Source organism: Stenella coeruleoalba (genome assembly GCF_951394435.1).
Source record: "Stenella coeruleoalba genome assembly, chromosome: 6".
Lineage (NCBI taxonomy): Eukaryota > Metazoa > Chordata > Mammalia > Artiodactyla > Delphinidae > Stenella > Stenella coeruleoalba.
Window position 1 is genome coordinate 109,259,605 of NC_137151.1, and position 20,710 is coordinate 109,280,314.

General features: G+C 46.3%; 1 protein-coding gene across 2 annotated transcripts in view; it reads left to right on the forward strand.

Moving 5' to 3' along the window:
* CYP27A1 (cytochrome P450 family 27 subfamily A member 1) overlaps window positions 1-13,939 on the forward strand; it is a 50,998-nt gene extending 37,059 nt beyond the window's left edge. The window contains exons 2-9 of one of the 2 annotated variants that reach the window (XM_079925308.1): window positions 6,678-6,868; window positions 10,277-10,476; window positions 10,601-10,798; window positions 10,951-11,123; window positions 11,727-11,893; window positions 12,099-12,180; window positions 12,260-12,472; window positions 12,610-13,938. In XM_079925308.1, coding sequence (XP_079781434.1) covers window positions 6,678-6,868; window positions 10,277-10,476; window positions 10,601-10,798; window positions 10,951-11,123; window positions 11,727-11,893; window positions 12,099-12,180; window positions 12,260-12,472; window positions 12,610-12,729 — 1,344 coding nt within the window. In that variant the 3' untranslated portion in view covers window positions 12,730-13,938. Of the gene's footprint in view, window positions 1-6,677; window positions 6,958-10,276; window positions 10,477-10,600; window positions 10,799-10,950; window positions 11,124-11,726; window positions 11,894-12,098; window positions 12,181-12,259; window positions 12,473-12,609 lie in introns of those variants that run through there. The other variant, XM_079925309.1, reaches the window with a different exon arrangement.
* The last annotated feature ends 6,771 nt before the right edge of the window (window positions 13,940-20,710 follow it).

The window sequence follows — 20,710 nt, forward strand, 5'->3', positions numbered from 1 at the left end:
CCTCATCAGGTTCAGGAGATTCTTCTCCCTCTTCCTCTTCCCCTTCCTCACTATCTTCAGCTTGAATTTCACCTTGAGTGGGTAAATTTTGACTGCGAGTAACAGGGAAGGCTAACTTAATGGATCCTGGTTTTTGTCGAAGCGGGGGTTTATTGGGACCGTTCGAGACATTAAAAGAAGTAAGCTCCACCTCAAGGGCCTTAAGCTCCTTTAGGAGATCCAAGCGTTCCCGTTTTTGTTGTAAAACATCTCTCAAAGAGGAAATTTCCTGGGTTAAGGCCATCTTAGCCTGTCGAAGGGGATCAATCAGGGGGGCAATGGGAGCAGGGGCGCTAAAGGCAGGCATCTGATGAGGAGTATTATAAGATGGTGGAGGCTTCAAAAGGGGGAATCCCCAGGGATCATCATTGCGATGATAACGAGCAGCCTGCTCATCGAGAGTTTCCTGATCTTGGGGGGAAAGCTGGTCATCATTGGGATCACCCTTAATAGCAGTAAGGGAAGGATAAATCTTTGGGATAACTTTATCATCTGTGGGATAATGATGACCGGTTTCTGGAATTTTTGGGAACTCTTCATTTGAACCCATATCAATGGTAACGGATGGACAAGCTGAATGGAGACGAGAGGCTGCTTTAAGAATTGTTTCCCCGGTCTCTACAACCTTTTGGACATCGGGGTCAAAAAAAATGACCCATGAGAATCTCCCTAATTAAATTCCAATACGAAAATGCAGTCACAGGCACTTTAGAAGGCCCAAAGGTTTGATAATAATCATTTAAACAATTTCCTACACGATTCCAGCATTTTTTATCTATTGTCCCTTCCTGTGGGAACCATGGGCAAACATCAGACAAGAACATAAAAAATTCACGCAAATCTTTTTTTCTAGCCTTAATCTTCCGCATCTTGAGGGAATCCTCGATCCCCTGAAGAAAGAGTTCATGGGAACTCAATTCCTGTCCCATATTTATAGCTCCGCTTACCTTATCCTCAGGTCACGACTGCCGAAGGGCGGCCAGTCCTCCGGGGACCTAATCAAGCTGCACTTTCGAGTAAGTCTCGCGGCGGCTCAGTGGGTGCCTGGCCAGGCGTTCGTAAGCGTGCTACCTCCGTCAGGATCCGTTCCTCGAGCCCCACGTTGGGCGCCAATTGTGTACGGCCCCGGGCGTCCCCGGGAGTCCCGACCAGCAGGACAAATCCTTGTGAGTCCGAGGAGGAACCTGTGGGGGTTGAAAAAAGGGGGAAGGGCAGGAGACGCGAAAGAATGGAGGCAAGACAGAATCCTGATCAAGCCTCAAACTTTTATTGCTGCGGTAGCTGTATTTATACACTGCAGAGAAAGGGGGGCGGGATTCAGAATGAGGGAAGTACTTGGCTAATCATCATTGGTGCTGCGTGCGCGGGCTTTCATTTTAGGCGCGAACTTCTATCTCATAAATCAGGAAGAGAAGCAGGGTGTCGGCCATCTTCTAATGGCGAAAACTTCTTGGCTCCCAACACCACAGGCTGCAGGATTGTAGTTCTTCTTGCTTCTGCTGTCTGCCCTCTGGTGGATGAGGCTATCTAAGAGGCTTGTGCAAGTTTCCTGATGGGAGGGGCTGGTGTTGGGTAGAGCTGGGTGTTGCTCTGGTGGGCAGAGCTCAGTAAAACTTTAATCTGCTTGTGTGCTGATGGGTGGGACTGTGTTCCTTCCCTGTTGGTTGTTTGGCCTGAGGTGACCCAGCACTGGAGCCTACAGGCTCTTTGGTGGGTAGAATGGTGGACTCCGGGAGGGCCCACTCCAAGGAGTCCTTTCCAGAACTTCTGCTGCCAGTGTCCTTGTCCTCAGGGTGAGCCACAGCCACCCACCCCCACCCCCCACCTCTGCAGGAGACCCTCCAAACCTAGCAGGTAGGTATGGTTCAGTTTCCTATGGGGTCACTGCTCCTTCCCATGGGTCTCGATGCACACACTACTTTGTGTGTGCCCTCCAAGAGTGGAGTCTCTGTTTCCCCCAGTCCTGTTGAAGTCCTGCAATCAAATCCCGCTAGCCTTCAAAGTCTGATTCTCTAGGAATTCCTCCTCCCATTGCCGGACCCCCAGGTTGAGAAGCCTGATGTGGGGCTCAGAACCTTCACTCCAGCGGGTGGACTTCTGTGGTATAAGTGTTCTCCAGTTTGGGAGTCACCCACCCAGCAGTTATGGGATTTGATTTTATTGTGATTGCACCCCTCCTACCATCTCATTGTGGCTTCTCCTTTGTCTTTGGATGTGGGGTATCTTTTTTGGTGAGTTCCAGTGTCTTCCTGTCGATGATTGTTCAGCAGTTAGTTGTGATACTGGTGCTCTCTCAAGAGGGAGTGAACACTCATCCTTCTACTCCACCATCTTGAACCAATCTCCCCAGGGCCCCACTCTTATTTAACCTTAATTACTTTCTTAGATGCTTCCTCTCTAAATACAGCCACACTGAAGGTTAGGGCTTCAATACATGAATTTGGGGGAGATGCAACATTCAGGCCATCAAAGATGCTATTGTAATTGTATATTAGAACTATTCTCTGAATTTCCTTTTGAGATTTTCCTTCAGCCTTTTAAAATTAATGCCTACCCCAGTGGAGCCACTGTTACCAGTTTCCTATGTATCCTCTTCCCTGCTTCTTTTCTGTCTCTGTCTCATAATCTTTGTGTTATCTGCAACTTGTTTTTCTTCCACTTGATTCACTGGCAATTGCTAAATATTTATTGAGTGTCTCTAATGTGTTTAGCAGTGTGTTAAGCAGTATGGGAAGTATAAAGAAGTACGACAAGGTTCCTGCCCTTAAAGATTTTCAATCTAGTTGAAGAGACAAGATATGTACAAAATAATTAGGGAGTAGTTTATAAGCATATGTAATCAAGTTCTCAGCTGTGTGGCTTATGCCCTAGGATGTAAATAAACTGTCTAAGAGTAGGTCACAGCAGTATCCCCAGCCCTGAGATCAGTATAGGAGGAATAGCATATGAGCTCAATAAATGCATGCTGGATGAATTTAACACTGTCCGTCTTTGGAATCTCACCTGGCAGAGGCTAGCCCTCCCATTCATCTTGGAAGATGATCCCTAGGAAACTCTGTTCTGCAAAGGGGCACTTAGCACCTATCTGAAAACCTTGAGGCTCTCTAACTGGTTCAGATTACAGCCTAGTGGTAGGCTCACAGACATAGAACACATTTCTCAGCAAGTGCTCTGGTGTCTTTCTAAAATAAGTTCTTACATAAATAGATCCTTGTTAAGTTCCACCAAGTAAACTGAGGAGTATGAAGGAAGAGGGAAGAAAGCATGGCCTAGGCATGGGGGGAAATGTCCCAGAAACTTCCAAACTGACAGCCAGGAAGTGGTGCCAGAGGCTTTGGGTTCCAGGCAAGAAGCTGGTGCCCAAGGAAAGGTTATTGATCTAGTTCTTTAAAACATGGTTTTTTGCCCCAATTCCAAGATCAAGGTAGAAAACTTGAAAAACAAATCACAGTGTAAAGAAGCAAGTAAACTATCTATAAACCATGACTCAGAGATAACCATTGTTTGCATCATTATAAAAACATTGCATGTAATTTTACATGAGCTTAACAGAAGGAAAAGAAACCAAACTTCAGATAAATATTTCTTCAAAGTGAGATATTATTTCTTAAAAGGAGTCTTCTAAGATTAAAGAATTAAGAGACATTTTAAGAGGTTGGGGTTATTACAGAAGTTCTCAAGCTGGGGTGATTTTGCCCCCACCCCTCAGGACATTTTGGCAATGTCTAGAGACGGTTTTGGTTGTCACAGCATGCTGTGGGGTTGCTGCTGGGGTACAGTCTAGGGGTGCTGCTAAACATTCTACAATACACAGGACAGTCTGCCACAGCAAAGAATCATCTAGCCCCAGATGTCAGCAGTGCCATGAGAAACCCTGGGTTACAGCAGAGTTGTGCTGGGTTTAAGCAGCACATTTTTAAAAAATATTTATTTGTTTATTATTTATTTATTTTGGCTGCATCGGGTCTTAGTTGCGGCATGCGGACTTCTTAGTTGTGGCATGCAGACTTCTTAGTTGTGGCATGAGAACTCTTAGTTGCAGCATGAATGCGGGATCTAGTTCCCTGACTTAGGGATCAAACCCAGGCCCCCTGCATTGGGAGCGCAAATGCACTGGACCGCCAGGGAAGTCCCTTAAGCAGTACATATTTTTAAAGAGCCTAAGTTTGTTTTCAGTTAGTAAGGCATAGTCAGCTTTCTCGGGGATCAGTGGAGTAAGCAGTTGTGAGCATGGCCTCCAGCCAGGTGGTCTGAGTTTGAACTCTGACTCTGCCACTTACTGGCAAAGTGACCTCGGGCAACCAACCTCTTTGGGCCTCAGTTTCCTCATCTGCAAAACTGTGGTAATGTTACACCTACCTCATGCAGCTGTAGTGAGGGCTGAATGAGCTAGTATAAGCGAAGTGCTTGGAACAGTGTCTAGTTTATGCTAAGCTCCGCAGAAATATTATTATTATTATATTAATATCTTAAACCAAACTAGAAACACAACTTAAGCTTACTTTTAGGTTAATTCTCTTAAGGAATTTAGTAGAGAAAAATAGACATGTAAGTATTCTTTTCTAATGGAACCCTTAAGAAAAATAAACAAAATGAGTGCAGCGAGGGGCCACTTACAAATCTAAGGAGTATATACATACATGAATTCAGAGGTTCAGCAAGTCTTTCCTGCTTTCTGGAATTACTTGATCAATGGCAGGTGACTTATTGCTTCAGAAAACACTTCTTTCCCCCTTTAGATTAAAAAGTTTGAATACATTCTCATAGTTCAAAATTCAAAAACAATATACCAATAAAACGTCACACAGTCTCACTCTCACTGCTGTCCTCCCCACTCTCCCATAGGTAACCACTTTAATTCATTTCTGATGTATCAGTCCAGTGTTTCTCTACGAAAGCAAATGCAAATGCTATGTATTCTTATTTAGCTCCCCACGTTTTTCCATTCAACAGTCTATCTTGGCTATCTAGCTATCTTTCCATATTACAATCTATCTTTCCATTTTAGCACACAAGGAGCTGCTTCATCCTCTTTTAAGGTGATATAGTATTCCATTATGAAGATGACCCACACTTTGCTTATAAATGTTTTGTAATTATTAATAACTATTAACAAATTGTCCTCCATGTAGGGTTGTGTCATGTTAGACTCCCACTGGCAATGTCTGAATATGCTTATTTTCCTCCAGGTATCACAGTCGTTTTCAGACAATTAACCATTCAAAATTGTACCACACTGGCAGGTATTACTGGGAGGTAGAAGTGGGAAACAAGGCTAAATGGACGTTGGGGGTTTGTCAAGGCTGTCTTCCTGGGAACAGGCAGAATCAGCCATTAGTTCAGGGTGGATTCTGGGCAACTGGGTAATATGTGAAGGGCAATCAGGTTGCACTGGTCCTGGGAGAACCCTGTATTTAATGCTGACAGTAAGACCCAGTAAAATTGTTGTTTTTATGGACTATGAGTTCTATAATTTGAATAATAGATCTCTTCTCCATAATTTTAATGTTTCTTTTATAGAAGCCTTTTGGCCTAATTTCGATACTGAAACAGATCTAATCCTCTTAACACTTATTCAGTAAAAAGATTAAGTACTTGGGCTTCCCTGGTGGTGCAGTGGTTGAGAGTCCGCCTGCCGATGCAGGGGACACGGGGTCTTGCCCCGGTCCGAGAGGATCCCACATGCCGCGGAACGGCTGGGCCCATGAGCCATGGCCGCTGAGCCTGCGCGTCCGGAGCCTGTGCTCTGCAACGGGAGAGGCCACAACAGTGAGAGGCCCGCGTACCGCAAAAAAAAAAAAAAGATGAAGTACTTGGGAGACCACTATGCTTCATTTTCTTTCAGTTTGTAAGTATAACTTAGCCAGTAAATTTAATCTTAGTATTTCTGGATTCTTTTTAAGTTTTACCCCCACCAAAACCCAAAATACATTATTTTCTCCCTTATTTTCAACAACTATAAAAACATCATTGCAATGTCAATTTCATAGATGCTATGGGTCTCAACTGTCATGTGCTATAGAAATTCTAAGATAAAATATTTGAGAATTGCATTCCTTAACATAGCTAATAAAATTTTTTATTAAAAAAATTCATACCACATAGTTTACTTCATATTTACATCTTGACTTTCTCATTCAGCTTCTGTTTTTCCTGGAGTTTCTAATTGTGTTTCTTTTTTCTTGTTGGTTACACGAGATATTTATCTTCGTCTCCTTGACAGCAAGCTGCAGGAGATTTAAATGCTTCTATGAAGGAGTCGTAGACATTCTACTATACCTCATTAAAGGGCTCAGTTTCCCTAAAACCCTGGACCCCAAATATCTATACCTCAACATACCCCAGTTTCCCAGGTATCCCATTTTTCCAAAATTTCGTTCCTCCAAGACCTCAGTTCTGCCAGTTCCACCAGATACTCATTACTCTCAATATTCTAACTTCTGTGTAACCTTTTTTTTTTCCCCAGTGTTCTCCTTTCGAGACTACAGGCCATCCCAGCACCTACCTCCTACACAATGTGCTTTTGCCCAGCTCACTTGCTCTGGTGTGGCCATAAGACACTCCCTTATCCTGCTTCCTCTCCAGGAAGTGCCTGCCTAGCTAGGCCATGGTTATTCAGCTTTGGTTGAACTCCACAGGTGCTGAACAAGGCCAAGTATGGTCCAATATGGATAAACCGCTTAGGGCCTGAGATCCACGTGAACCTGGCCAGTGCCCCACTCCTGGAGCAAGTGATGCGCCAAGAGGGCAAGTACCCAGTACGGAACGACATGGAACTATGGAAGGAGCACCGGGACCAGCAGGGCCTGACCTATGGGCCCTTCACCATGTGAGCTGGGGCCTGAGGGACCGGAACAGGCCCCCAGGGGGCCAAGCCCAAGGACAGTGGCACTGGGCAGCCAGTGGATTATGGGCAGGGTAGGATCTCCCTGTGTCCTCTGAGCCTGAAACTCGTCTAGAAAGTGGTGGTTGGGTTGGGCTGAAGCCCATGGACCATTCATTGGCTTTTCCACTAATGTATCGTATGACTATGAACAAATGAATAATTTCCCCTTCCTTGGGCTTATGTTTCTCGTGTGTAAAATGGGAAGCTTGGATTAGAGTATCTCCAAGATATCTCTAAGAACTTTCAAGCTCCATTATCCTATATTATGGTTGAAAACATACCAACTCAAATCATAATGGGACATATTTACTTGTAGTTGAAAAAACATCATCACCATACTAGTTGGGAGGGCTCAATTTAATTAAAAATATTTTCCAAGTTATGTATTATATGCTTGTTGTTGGTTATAACTTTCATGGATGCTCTCCACTCACAGAGACAGATGTAGGTTTTAGCCTTAAAGTTATACCTAGAAAAGTTAAGATTATTTTGGCAGTGACAAATTGAAAGATGGGCTGAGTGTTATTATATATGCATATATCAATTAAGGTAAATAATTGAGAATCATTGGTGATTCTCAGTGCCACGGCTTGTAATTGGATAGATTACAGGCTTCTTTTTACTATAGTATGTTAAAAGAGCTCCAAGAACAATGAGTGGCTTTTGATTTTCCCTAGTTGCTTGATATCCATGTTTTTTAAAGTCATTTTTTAAGGGATTAAAGTTGATCCTGGTGGTGGAAGTAGTAGCAGCAACACTGATGATAACTAAGTATGTGTTTATAACATGCCAGGCATCAGGCTAGTCTCTTTACATTTATTATTTCATCTTATCTTCACAACAAACTCATGAAGTAGATAGTATTATTATCCCCATTTTATAGATGAAGAAACTGAGGCCTAGAAGGGTTTTTGCACCACTTGCCAGAAGTGACACAACTAGTGAGTAGTGGAATAGATCTCTCTGATTCTGGAATGCAAGGACCTACTGCCATGACATGTTTGGAAAGGAAATGGACTGGTTGGAAGGTTCATTTTATCTGTCTTTGATGCTTATACATTCATTCTGTCATTGCATGTCTTTCTTTCTTTATTCCTGGTTCCTTCACAGGTGGGTGGTTTCAGAGCTTAATTTCTGGGCCCTTTTTTCAAGGTTCTGGGAAGAGAATAGAGAATGTTCTTCAAGAGCTCTTTAACCTGATGTCTGACCCTGAGGGCAAGATTTGTGTCTCAGGTATGCTCTACAATATTTGAGACCCAAATCTTGCCAGGGGAGTAAATCCTGGAAGTTAATTTTTTATGGTGACGGATGGTAACTAGTCTTATTGTGGTGATCATCTCGCAATGTATACAGATATCAAATCATTATATTGTACACCTGAAACCAATATAATGTTATATGTCAATTATACCTCAATAATAATAATAATAAACATTTGGGTCTCACAGGTTTTCACAGGTCAGGCCATCATTGGACTTGATTGCTCAGGTTTAGAACTGGAGCTAAACATGATATATACCCCTTTGTGATCTATTTATAACTGTTTACTCTAAAGCCAGTTTCCTAAATATGTTATACCATATATGTCTTTAAAAGCTATTTTGCTAACCTGTGATAACCTTTTTTGTTTTAACATATATGTTTTTTAAATCTCATTTTTTGAGTGACCGTCGTTTCCCCAAGAAATATTTTAACAACCACAGAAAGTTTCAGATTTAAGTCCTGCAGATCCTACTGTTGGAAGAGTTTTACTCTTGGAGAAGCACCTAAAACCTGAAGTTCCAATAAATAGGTCTATTCTGGTTTTTATTTCCTTTCCAACAACACTTTTAGTTTATCTTTTTTTTATATAAATTTATTTTATTTTATTTATTTTTGGCTGCGTTGGGTCTTTGTTGCCGCGCACGGGCTTTCTCTAGTTGCAGTGAGCGGGGGCTACTCTTTGTTGCAGTGCGCAGGCTTCTCATTGTGGTGGCTTCTCTTGTGGAGCACGGGCTCTAGGCTCGCAGGCTCAGTAGTTGTGGCACTTGGGCTTAGTTGCTCCACGGCATGTGGGATCTTCCCAGACCAGGGATCTAACCCGTGTCCCCTGCATTGGCAGGTGGATTCTTAACCAGTGCGCCACCAGGGAAGTCCCTAGTTTATCTTTTTGCAGGTTTTCCCCAACATAATAAAGAAAATTCCTGGGGTTTGAGGTTCATTTATTTATTTATTTAGCTTGTTTTTTGAGGTTCATTTAAATAAAAATATATTTTAAAAATTTATTGAAGTGCAGTTGACTTATACTTCAAAATAAAAAACCTGAATTTTGCTTTCAGACTTTTTAAATGTTTTCCTTTTTAAAATACCTTATTGGTTTTTAAAATTCAAAAGTAATACTTATTGGAAAAATTCCATCCCATCCTCCTAAGTAATTCTCATCAGTAATTTGGTGTGTATTCTTCTTCCCTCCTTTGTGTTGAAACATGCAAATATGCATGTGTACATGTAGGATTTCCTCTCTTCCTCTTAAAATTGTACCATATTATACTTATTACTCTGCAACTGGCTTTTAAAAAATTGACCCATACCCAGCTTGCTTAGGAAAGGTAACAGGTTTGGGGGACAGCTGAAGGTGGCAGCAGCCCCTGAATATTAAGCTCCTGTATGGGAAGCATGTTTCCACCCACATGAACATCCCTGCCTAACTGGGGTGAGGCCCAACCACCTACTGGATGGCTATGGAAGAGAGCCTGGAGATCAGCCTGGTAGCTCACTCTGTCCCCTTGGCCTACGGAGCTAAGCAGAGCACAAAGGTCCAGAATCTGAGCACCCCAAGAACCCTCATTTGCTCCTCCTTTATTCCTCATCCTCCACACAGAGGGACTGGAACCACCGTAGCGCCATAGCTCATTTCACATACAGAAGATTCTGGAGTTGTATCATCCGAAGATAATCACAGTAAACATTCATTAAGCATTCACCATTTGCCAGGCACTGATCTAAGCATGTTAATTATCCTGCTAAGATAGGCACTCTTATTATTGCCATTTTACAGAAGGGAAAACCGAGGCACAGAGGATTTAAGTCACCTGCCTAAGGTCACTCAGCCAGTCATCATCTGACCTGTGATTTGACCCTAGACAGACTCATTCCAGATGCCCACCTTAACTACTTCCTTTATGCTGTTAGTGAGATTCTGAAGTTTTGTGATTCAAAGATTCTGTTATTTGAAAGTTTGTGATTCTTTAATTCTAGGTCTAGGAGTCTGAGATTTTCCTCAAGTCCATAGGGGTCTCAGGGTGGGAAGATACCATCTAATCCAATCCCCACCAGATACTTACATTGGTGTCTCTCCTCCATTCTCTACAGGCAAGGACATCAGTGGTACCGGCTCCGCCAGGCTCTGAACCAGCGGTTGCTGAAGCCAGCTGAGGCTGCGCTCTACACAGATGCTCTGAATGAGGTGATTGAGGACTTCATGACTCGACTGAACCAGCAGCGGGCAGAGAGCGCCTCGGGGGACCATGTGCCCGACATCGCTCACAATTTCTACTTCTTTGCCTTGGAAGGTACCCCTGTGGGGAGAGGGGCTGGGTGGGCGTGAGTCGGGTAGGTTGTGCTGTCCTCCTCGAAGCCCCCTGGACTCTGTGTGCCATGGCCCTGCCTCCTGTGACGGCCCCTGTGCACCGCCAGCTGTTTGCTACATCCTGTTTGAGAAACGTATTGGCTGCCTGGAGCGCTCCATCCCCCAGGACACCGAGACCTTCGTCAGATCTGTCGGGCTCATGTTCCAGAACTCGCTGTACGCCACCTTCCTCCCCAAGTGGACTCGTTCCCTGCTGCCCTTCTGGAGGCGGTATCTGGATGGCTGGAACACCATCTTCTCTTTTGGTGAGGAGTCCAGGGAAAGAAGTTGGGGCGTGGGTCCCAGGGCCTGTGAGGTAACAGCCCCCTCAGGACCCTCTCCCGGGATCTTCTCTCTTGGTCCTTGGGAGAGCATGACTTTTGACCTCATCCTTCCCTGTTCTCCGTTGTCCCCACAGGGAAGAAGCTGATTGATCAGAAATTAGAGGAGATAGAGGCCCAACTTCAGACAGGGGGCCCAGAGAAGGCCCACATATCTGGTTACCTGCACTTCCTGCTGACCAGTGGACAGCTCAGTCCTCGAGACGCTGAGGGCAGCCTGCCCGAGCTGCTCATGGCTGGAGTAGACACGGTGCGTGAGAGGGGCAGGCGAGGAGACCAGGGCCTCCCAGCTCCCATCCTGAGCCAATTCCCTACTCTACCCCACCTGAGCTTGACCTTCATCAGATACCCGCTTCTCTCTCTGTAACGTGGATGTAGAGCTGGAAGGAAAACAGGGTGGTCATTCAGCCTGGTGGAGGCGGGCAGGGAGTGGTCCTTGTGTAAGAGGGATTCCCTCACGCCCTGGAGCCTCTGTCAGACAGGTGGGAAGTTTCACGTCACATCTAACCCACTCCCTCGTGCTGTCAGCTAAGCACAGAGTTGAAGAGCTTGCCCACAGCACCTTCTTAATGGGACCTCTTTCCTGTCCTTTCGTCACATTGGATTTCTCTGTCACAGTCTTCTCTGCTGTTACAGTGCAGTTCTCCATCATATTGGTCCTTAGCCCACTGTGAAGTCACGTGGAGCGTGGAGGGAGAGCCCCATGAATCCCTGAGTCTAATCCTGCCACACTCGTGGCAAATTAATTTTTCTCCCACATTTTGCACACATGCACTCACACACCCTCCCACCACCTTAACTGGCCTCTTTCTTAGAGATCTTTCCTCACTTCATCTCTTACTCTACCTCCCAGACGTCCAACACGCTGACGTGGGCCCTGTACCATCTTTCAAAGAACCCAGAGATCCAGGCAGCCCTGCATGAAGAAGTGGTGGGCATGGTGCCCGCCGGGCAGGTGCCCCAGTACAAGGACTTTGCCCACATGCCCCTGCTCAAAGCTGTGCTTAAGGAGACGCTGCGGTAGGATGCTGTCCCCGGGAGCAAGGGTCTGTGTGTGGACGAGGACTCAGAGACAGGACTGGGAGTGGGGGCTGGTAGGCTGCGGCCAGGGCCAGGGATGAGATGGGAAGAGGGTCCCGGGGGACCAGAGGGGTGTGGCCGAGGGGGTGGGCACTCTGCCCCTCCTTGGATCCAGAGGCAGATCTGCACGTTCTTTTACCTGCAGTCTCTATCCTGTGGTCCCCGTGAACTCCCGGGTCATCGTGGACAAGGAAATTGAAGTTGGTGGCTTCCTCTTCCCCAAGAACGTGAGTAGGGCTGGAGAGCCAGGTTCCCAGGGGGCCCCTGCAGCCCTCTGCTGATGTGCCACCCATTCTTTGTCTGCAGACCCAGTTTGTGTTCTGCCACTACGTGGTGTCCCGGGACCCTCGCATCTTCCCTGAGCCGGACAGCTTCCAGCCCCAACGTTGGCTGAGGAAGAACCAGCCTGATGCCCTCAGGGCCCAGCACCCATTTGGCTCTGTGCCCTTTGGTTACGGAGTTCGGGCTTGCCTGGGCCGCAGGGTTGCAGAGCTGGAGATGCAGCTGCTGCTGACGAGGGTGAATGGGGAGAGACAGGAGGGCCGTGCGGGCCACGGGTGCTGAAGGAGGCGGGAGGCACGGGGTGGGAGCGTGCGGAGGAGGGCGGTGGATGGAGGCCACAGACTCTAATCGCCCGTGCGCCTTTTACTTCCCAGCTGATCCAGCAGTACGAGGTGGCCCTGGCCCCTGAGACGGGGGAGGTGACAAGTGTGGCTCGAATCGTGCTCGTTCCCAATAAGAAGGTGGGCCTGCGTTTCCTGCAGAGACAGAGCTGAGCCTCCTTCCCACCCTCCCTGGCACATGAAGAAGGAGAGGAAGGGGCTGCCAGGTGCCAGAGGTTGGAGAAACTCAGTGTAGTTCCTGTAGAACCCTGAGCTTTTGCCACTTTCATCATTTTGAGCGTCTCCCTCTCAGATAAAAAGCCGCCTCCGTGGCATGTCGCTAACCTTGGGGAAAATATAGAATAAAGGGGCTTTTATTCATAATTGGAGACCTTTGTGATTCTTTTTGACAACCCAGCATCTGAACCTCTTTCTGTGTTTGGGGAACACCCTCTCCCCACTTAGCAAACCTGGTGGGAGGCAGAACCGCCTCCCTTCGTGGAAGCTGAGAACGCCGTATGCTTTCCCAGACCTCACAGAGAAGCCTTAGCTTCGCCTGGCATTGGCTGAGGCCCTGCCCAAGTAGAAGCTGCAGAGCCATTCCCCAGGCACCGAGAGGACACCCTCTTTTGAATAGAAAGTGCTTAGATACAGGCAGTGACATGCTATAAAAATGGTCGGAAGAATTCTAGGCCAGGCCTACAGGAATGACTCTAGGGACACCACTGGGGGGCTGATCAGTCTGGAAAGCCCCGTGTTGGTCACACTCAGGAGAATGAGAGTCGGGAAGCTGTCACTACAACTGTTGGCCCCAGAGCTACTCCATGTCTCCCAGGTCTATGCTGACTAAAGAAAAAAAGAAAAGATGCCCCCTCCTCCCAACTACCCCTGACAACAGGAAGAAGAGGAGCAGCAGAGGGTGGTCTCTGTCTCACGACCACCTTCCAAATCTCTCACGTACAACTGAGAGGTGGAGCCTAAATCCCACCTGGAACTTCAAGAGGGTCTGGGGATTGTAGTTTCTAACTTTCCAGCCTCTTCAGTACAGGAAGCCAACAAGAAAGAAAGTGGGTTGGCATCGAGATCCCGTGTACCACAACACAAGCCTGAAAAGTCAACAAATCCCAGCCTCAAGGAGGCCCAGCCCTAGTGGGAAATTTCTGCTGAGTCATAGAAAACTAAAGCAGAATTTCTTCTGTCTGTGGGGATTTGAGTTTGAGCCTATTAAAAAACTCACGTCATTGCCCTGATTAAAATCCTTCCATGGCTCCCCTCAGTCCTGAGGCAAAGTCCTAAGTGGCTTAGAAGACTCGGTGTTCTGGCACCCTGGCCTCCACACTCCCCTAGCCCCCCTCCACCCTTCCACAGCTGAGCCCAAATTCCTTGTATTTCCCTGAGCACATTATGCTCTTTCCGGCCTCAATACTTTGTACTTAATGTCTGCTGTCCTTGGAACACCCTCTTCACCAACTGGCCTGTCGTCTCACAGAACTTGCTCTTCCTCTAGACTCAGCTCAAATGTCGCCGCCTCTGCAAAGCCTTCCCTGACCTCTCAGGGTGAGCCTGAGCACTTCCTCTTGTGCTCTCCCCCGTCCACCCCCTAGAACCGAGCGCTCAGCCCGGTCACCGTGTCGTAGGCCCGACTGTCTCCCCAGCCAGCTGGGAGCCCCATGGAGGGCATAATCCCAATGTCGAACTCTGTGTCTAGCACAGAGTTAATAAAGGGAATGCATACATGTTTGTTGAATGCGACTGGAATAGGAGGAAGGGAAGGGAAGGAGAGGGGGGAAGATACAGAGCTTTCCATATTGAGAAGAGAAACCTGGAGAGAATTGGGCAGGATGCCTGATTATAAGGCCACGGCTCTCGAACCCACCTGTGCAGGGGTTCACTGTAAGAACTCTTTATAAATATAGAGGACGGGGGCTGGTCGCCAAGGGTGCTAGGATCTCTGTCACAAAGTCAACCAGGGCAGACTGCTGCCTTTCCCAGTGTGCTGCTCCTCAGACCACCAGGGGTCAGCTGCCCAAGCCATGTGAACGCCTCAGTGCTGGCACGCTGGGTGGCGGGAAGTCTGTGTGATGTGGCTTGGGATTGAGGTTTTGTAGAGCTGTCCAAGAGTGTCAGTGTCCATGTCTGCAGCTCAGTTTATGAATTTATAGGCTAATCTCACATCAAAATCTGTGAAGATCTCGTATATCCATAGGCTAGAATATTACTGAGCCATAAGAAACGAAGTACTGAGTCATGCTACATCATTGATGAACCTTGAAAACATTATATGAATGAAGGAAACCAGACACAAAAGACCACATCTTGTATGATTCCACTGACATGAAATGTCTGGAATAAGCAAATCCATAGAGACAGAAAGTAAGTTAGTGGTTGCCGGGAGAATGGGGAGTGATTTTCAATGGATACGGAGTTTCTTTGGGATGACAAGTGTATTCTGGAATTAGTGGTGATGGTTGCACAACTTTGTGAATATACTAAATACCACTGAATTATACACACTGGAAGAGTGAACTTTATGGTATGTGAGTTAGATCTCAATTTAAAAAATCTATGAAGATCAGTGTGGTAAGATTATTGTAGAGATAGCTGCCAATGGAAGCCATACCTCCAGAGGTGCCACAGGAAATTGTGAAGCAGCAGTGCCCTGCTGTGCATCTGCAGGGCCTAAAATCCAGTCTCTAATCAGAAATCAGCAATGCAGAACCGAAACAAGAGCTCAGAGGACTGGTGAAGTAATGATGTCCTTGTGAGGATTAATCAAAGAGCAGACTATATCCCCTTACATTTTGATGAGGTGTAGCCACAACCTCAGAGGCTCCCCACCAAAAGTGACAAGCGACAAGTTGTGTTCTAAAAGATATAAAAGCTGAAGAGCTATTAATGCAGCTGAAACCTTGCCCAGAGGTTGCTACTGGAAAGCCCACAGACACAGCACTGGGAAGAAAAGAGTCAAAGACTCCTACTCAAAACAGAGAAAAGGGACTTCCCTGGTGGCGCATTGGATGAGAATCCACCTGCCAATGCAGGGGACACAGGTTTGAGCCCTGGCTCGGGAGGATCCCACATGCCGCGGAGCAACTAAGCCCGTGCGCTGCAACCATTGAGCCTGTGCTCTAGAGCCCGCGAGCCACAACCACTGAAGCCCGCGCGCCTAGAGCCTGTGTGCCTAGAGCCCGTGCTCCTCAACGGAAGCCACCGCAATGAGAAGCCCGCGCACCGCAACGAAGAGTAGCTCCCGCTCGCAGCAACTAGAGAAAGCCCGCGCGTAGCAACGAAGAGTCAACACAGCCAAAAATAAAATAAATTAATTTTTTAAAAAAAACAGACAAAAACAAAATACAGCATGGTCAAAGAGGTTTTCTCTTTATACCTGAGGTTCTTTAAAAAAATCTTTAAGATATTTATTGAAATATACCTACAGAAAAACGAATATGCCATAAGTGTACATGAAGTTCCTCTGCTTATATTGGGAGTTGAAAATGGCCTCTGTCTGTTTATTTTCCATCACATTGCCTGGATAAGACATTTAATGTAAATGGAAAAAATTACTTTCTTTGGCAATGATTCATTCAAATACATATAATAGCTATAGGATACAATATTGTAAATGAACTATGCTTTAAATTTTTAAAAAAAATCCAAGGTTTAGAAAACACACACACAGATAGCTGCAGGATGGATGTGATGTAATACGTGGGCTCTTTCCCTTGCAACCTTCTCTCTGGAGAGTGAAAGCATCAGCCCTGGTGTGAGGGTTGGCCCAAAGGCCATCAGTGGCCAGTGATGGGGTGCATTTCCGGGGTCTGGGGGCTCAGGAACTCTGGACTGCCCCCGAAAGTCACAGTGCAGGGATGTCACAGTGAGGCTCCCTAATAACCCACCTGACTGTATAAGGAAAGAAGAATAGGATTTAGGAAAATCACTGAAGAGTAGACATTAATTCAGCACAGCAGCTACATCTTTGCCTGAAAAGAATGTGCACATCTTGTTACTCCTCATTCCAGCTAATTTGAATTTGTTGGCCAAATTAGGATCCATGTTTCTGGGTACGACTTTGAGAAAACAGCTTGCCTTCTTAAACACTATGCAGCGCTCCTGGGAATAAAAAGAGAGAATCCAGTGTTTTCTGGCTATCCACATACTCGTGTTTTATAGAAGTTTTAGCCCTGAATGTATTTTGGCTTGGTAATATCGGTTTATTTTCAGGTCATTATTTATGACTCCACTTTTTTTCCCCAAAGTTAATCACTAGTTTTATTTATGTTTTTCATTGTTTGGTTTTTCTTTTTTTGTTTTTTTTTACACCTTTATTGGAGTATAATTGCTTTACAATGGTGTGTTAGTTTCTGCTGTATAACAAAGTGAATCCCCTATACGTATACATATAACCTCATATCCTCTCCCTCTTGCGTGTCCCTCCCACCCTCCCTATCCCACCCCTCTAGGTGGTCACAAAGCACCGAGCTGATCTCCCTATGCTATGCGACTGCTTCCCACCAGCTATCTATTTTACATTTGGTAGGGTATATATGTCAGTGCAACTCTCTCACTTCATCCCGTCTTACCCTTTCCCCTCCCCGTGTCCTCAAGTCCATTCTCTACATCTGCGTCTTTATTCCTGTCCTGCCTCTAGGTTCATCAGAACCTTTTTTTTTTTTTTTAAGATTCCATATATATGTGTTAGCATACGGTATTTGTTTTTCTCTTTCTGACTTACTTCACTCTGTATGACAGACTCTACATCCAACCACCTCACTACAAATAACTCAATTTCAATTCTTTTTTTTTTTTTTTTTTTTTTGCGGTACGCGGGCCTCTCACTGTTGTGGCCTCTCCTGTTGCGGAGCACAGGCTCCGGACGCGCAGGCTCAGTGGCCATGGCTCACGGGCCTAGCCGCTCCGCGGCATGTGGGATCTTCCCGGACCGGGGCAAGAACCCGTGTCCCCTGCATCAGCAGGCGGACTCTCAACCACTGCGCCACCGGGGAAGCCCCAATTTCATTTCTTTTTATGGCTAATGTTCCATTGTATATACGTGCCACATCTTCTCTATCCATTCATCTGTCGATAGACACTTAGGTTGCTTCCATGTCCTGGCTATTGTAAATAGAGCTGCAATGAACATTGTGGTACATGACTCTTTTTGAATTATGGTTTTCTCAGGGTATATGCCCCCTAGTGGGATTACTGGGTCATATGGTAGTTCTATTTTTAGTTTTTTGAGGAACCTCCATACTGTTCTCCATAGTGGCTGTATCAATTTACATTCCCACCAACAGTGCAAGAGGGTTCCCTTTTCTCCACACCCTCTCCAGCATTTGTTGTTTGTAGAGTTTTTGATGATGGCCATTCTGACTGGTGTGAGGTGATACCTCATTGTGGTTTTGATTTGCATTTCTCTAATGATTAGTGATGTTGAGCATCATTTCATGTGTTTGTTGACAATCTGTATATCTTCTTTTGGAGAAATGTCTATTTAGGTCTTCTGCCCATTTTTGGATTGGGTTGTTTGTTTTTTTGGTATTAAGCTGCATGAGCTGCTTGTATATTTTGGAGATCAATCCTTTGTCCGTTGCTTCGTTTGCAAATATTTTGTCCCATTCTGATGGTTGTATGACTCCACTTTTAATATGCATGTCCAATAAAAACTTGCTCAACTGTCTTCATGGAATGGACTGTACATGACATTGTACTGAATTCTTCCGCATTTAAGGATGTTTGAAAGAAGAGTAGTGAGAATACTAACAAATCATATATCTTTTATGTTGTGCCATTACTCTTAGCCAGTGCTTCTTGTAGATCTTAGTCATAACAAATTATAGATAGACCCAATAATGTGACAAATGATTTTACTAATCCTGAGAAGGAGGCATCCTTATTTCTCAGCATGCTGTCATGCTCCAGGTGTTAGTCATCGTAAATCTCTAGTTTCTACAGAAAATAAATACAGTTGCCCAGGTTCCATGCCCAAGTCAGGAAACTAGTATTTCCAGGAATGGAGGCCCTGGAATTTGCATTTTATAAAGCTTCCCAGGTGATCCTGTTGCACATCCAGGGTTGAGAACTACTGAGAGGGTAGGGAGAGGAGAGACGGGTGATGCTAAGGAGGCTACGGGAATCTAGCCCGAAGGCCACAGAACCTCCGGGGGGCCTCGGAGGCCAGGGGAGGAGTTGGACAAACGATGCCGGGAGAACTTGATCAGAACAGGTTCTAGCGCATGAGCAGACAGGACAGCAGGGCAGGGTTTCACTCTTTCATTCTGCGCTTGGGTGGGAGTGGTTGCAGTTCCCAAGGCAACTCTTGGCCTCTCTTCCAGCAGCCATGGCGGGAGGGCTGGGCAAGAGCTGAGGGCTGGGCTGTGGTCAGAGCAGGGCTTCTGAGGCAGAAGGGTAGTACAGTCCCTCACAGAAGGGCCTGAGGGGGCAAACTGCTGGGTCCTCTGGATGGGGGGGTGTCCAGGAGGGTGGAAACTTACCTGTTTTCAACGGGAGCAGAAGGGGAAAGAGTGCTTTCCTCAGGCTGCCCTTTCCACCCACAGCCTGTGCTGTGACAGCTGAACTACTGTTCACACAAAGAGCCACCTGGGACAGCGCCTCGAAGACACCCTGCTACACTTTGCTTAGAGCCAGTGGAGACGGCCCGCCCCAGGCTCCCCAAGGACACTATCACTTGAGACAGCCCTGAGGGCACCCCACCCCATCCTCCTACTTGAACCCAGGACCTTCCCAGGTAGGGCCAGAGCAGAGCCAGCACTGACCTATTGGTTACGGCACAACTGGAAACAGAAGTTGAGTGTCTATGAGAAAATGCCTTCACTTACTGCCTGACTCATCAAGCACAGATGGCCCCACTCTGTTGGTCTGTGAGGTAAACGGGGTAGATCATATTTTAGAAATATTAACCTACCCTCTCTCCCTTGGACAGCAGATCTGCAGTGTCATCACGGGGGAGGGGGTGACACAGCAGAAGCCCAGTCTTGGCTTTGGAATTTCAAAAGCCTGACTCAACAGGGTAGGTAGCAAGAACTCAAGACACGTACAATGGATTTGGAAGACTATATGATGGGCTAGAGAAAAAGGCCCCCTCTTTCCCTACTGCGTAAAAATTCCACAGGCTGCTGGGTATTGGGGAAGCAAAGAGACTGTAGACATTTGGGGGGGCCCTGAGAAAAGGGCCCTGACAAGGGAGCTGTGTCTGAAGTGAGAGGGGAGTATGACAAATACCCTAGAAAGGTTTGGCGATGATAAGGGTAGAAGAGCCCTGGGCCCCATGTTTCCTGTGTAGAGGCTGGGAAAACAGTAAAACACAGGGTAGACCAGACCACTTGCTGTCTGTCTCAGCAGATGGGCTTGGGATAGCCCCACAGAGCTTCCTAAAGTCCAGAGGGGTACAGGGCCAGGAGCTAGAATGTCCCTATGCCCCAGGAGCAGGCAGGCCCAGAGAGGCTTCGTGGTAGGGAGTGAGGGAGCACCTAGCAGGGGCCATGCCCACCGGTGACCAACCAAGTGACGACTACATGGGAATGGGGATGTTTCAGCAGGTGCTGGCACGGGTGGATGATGATGGCTGAGGAAAAAAGTCTGGCACCACTTAAAGCCTCCCCCCATCACTGAACTTAACCCCAAGAATAGGTGGGAGAGGAACCCCAAATTGGCTGAGACTAATTTCTACAACCTGGTAAAATGGAGTTCGTAATAGAAATTACCTTTAGTGTTAGAAAAATTAAGTTACGTTTCTTACATATTAGAGTTTGTGGACTGAGTTGTACCCACTATGTAAGTAACTAACATTTTCTTTAGAGTTTTGCTGTAAATAAAAGATGAAAAAGAAATTTCGGTGGAATAACACTCCACAAGCAAAGGAAACGCCACTTGCAGTGTTTGTCAATTACAGATTTTCCTTCGGTGTCATTGAATTCAGAAAGGACAGGGATCTTGCCGCAGGTTCAGATCAAATGACCATAGCATTTTCTGAGTGAAAGTTATAAAATCTAAGTTCACGGGCTGTTCTTTTTGTTTTTGTTTTCTCGATGGTTCATCCTCAGTGATCCAAACACAGGCCCTCCCTGGGGACTGAGAACACTGCTTGCTGGTGAGAGCTAAGGATGAGAAAGGAGGGGGGACCTCTCCAACAGGCAGC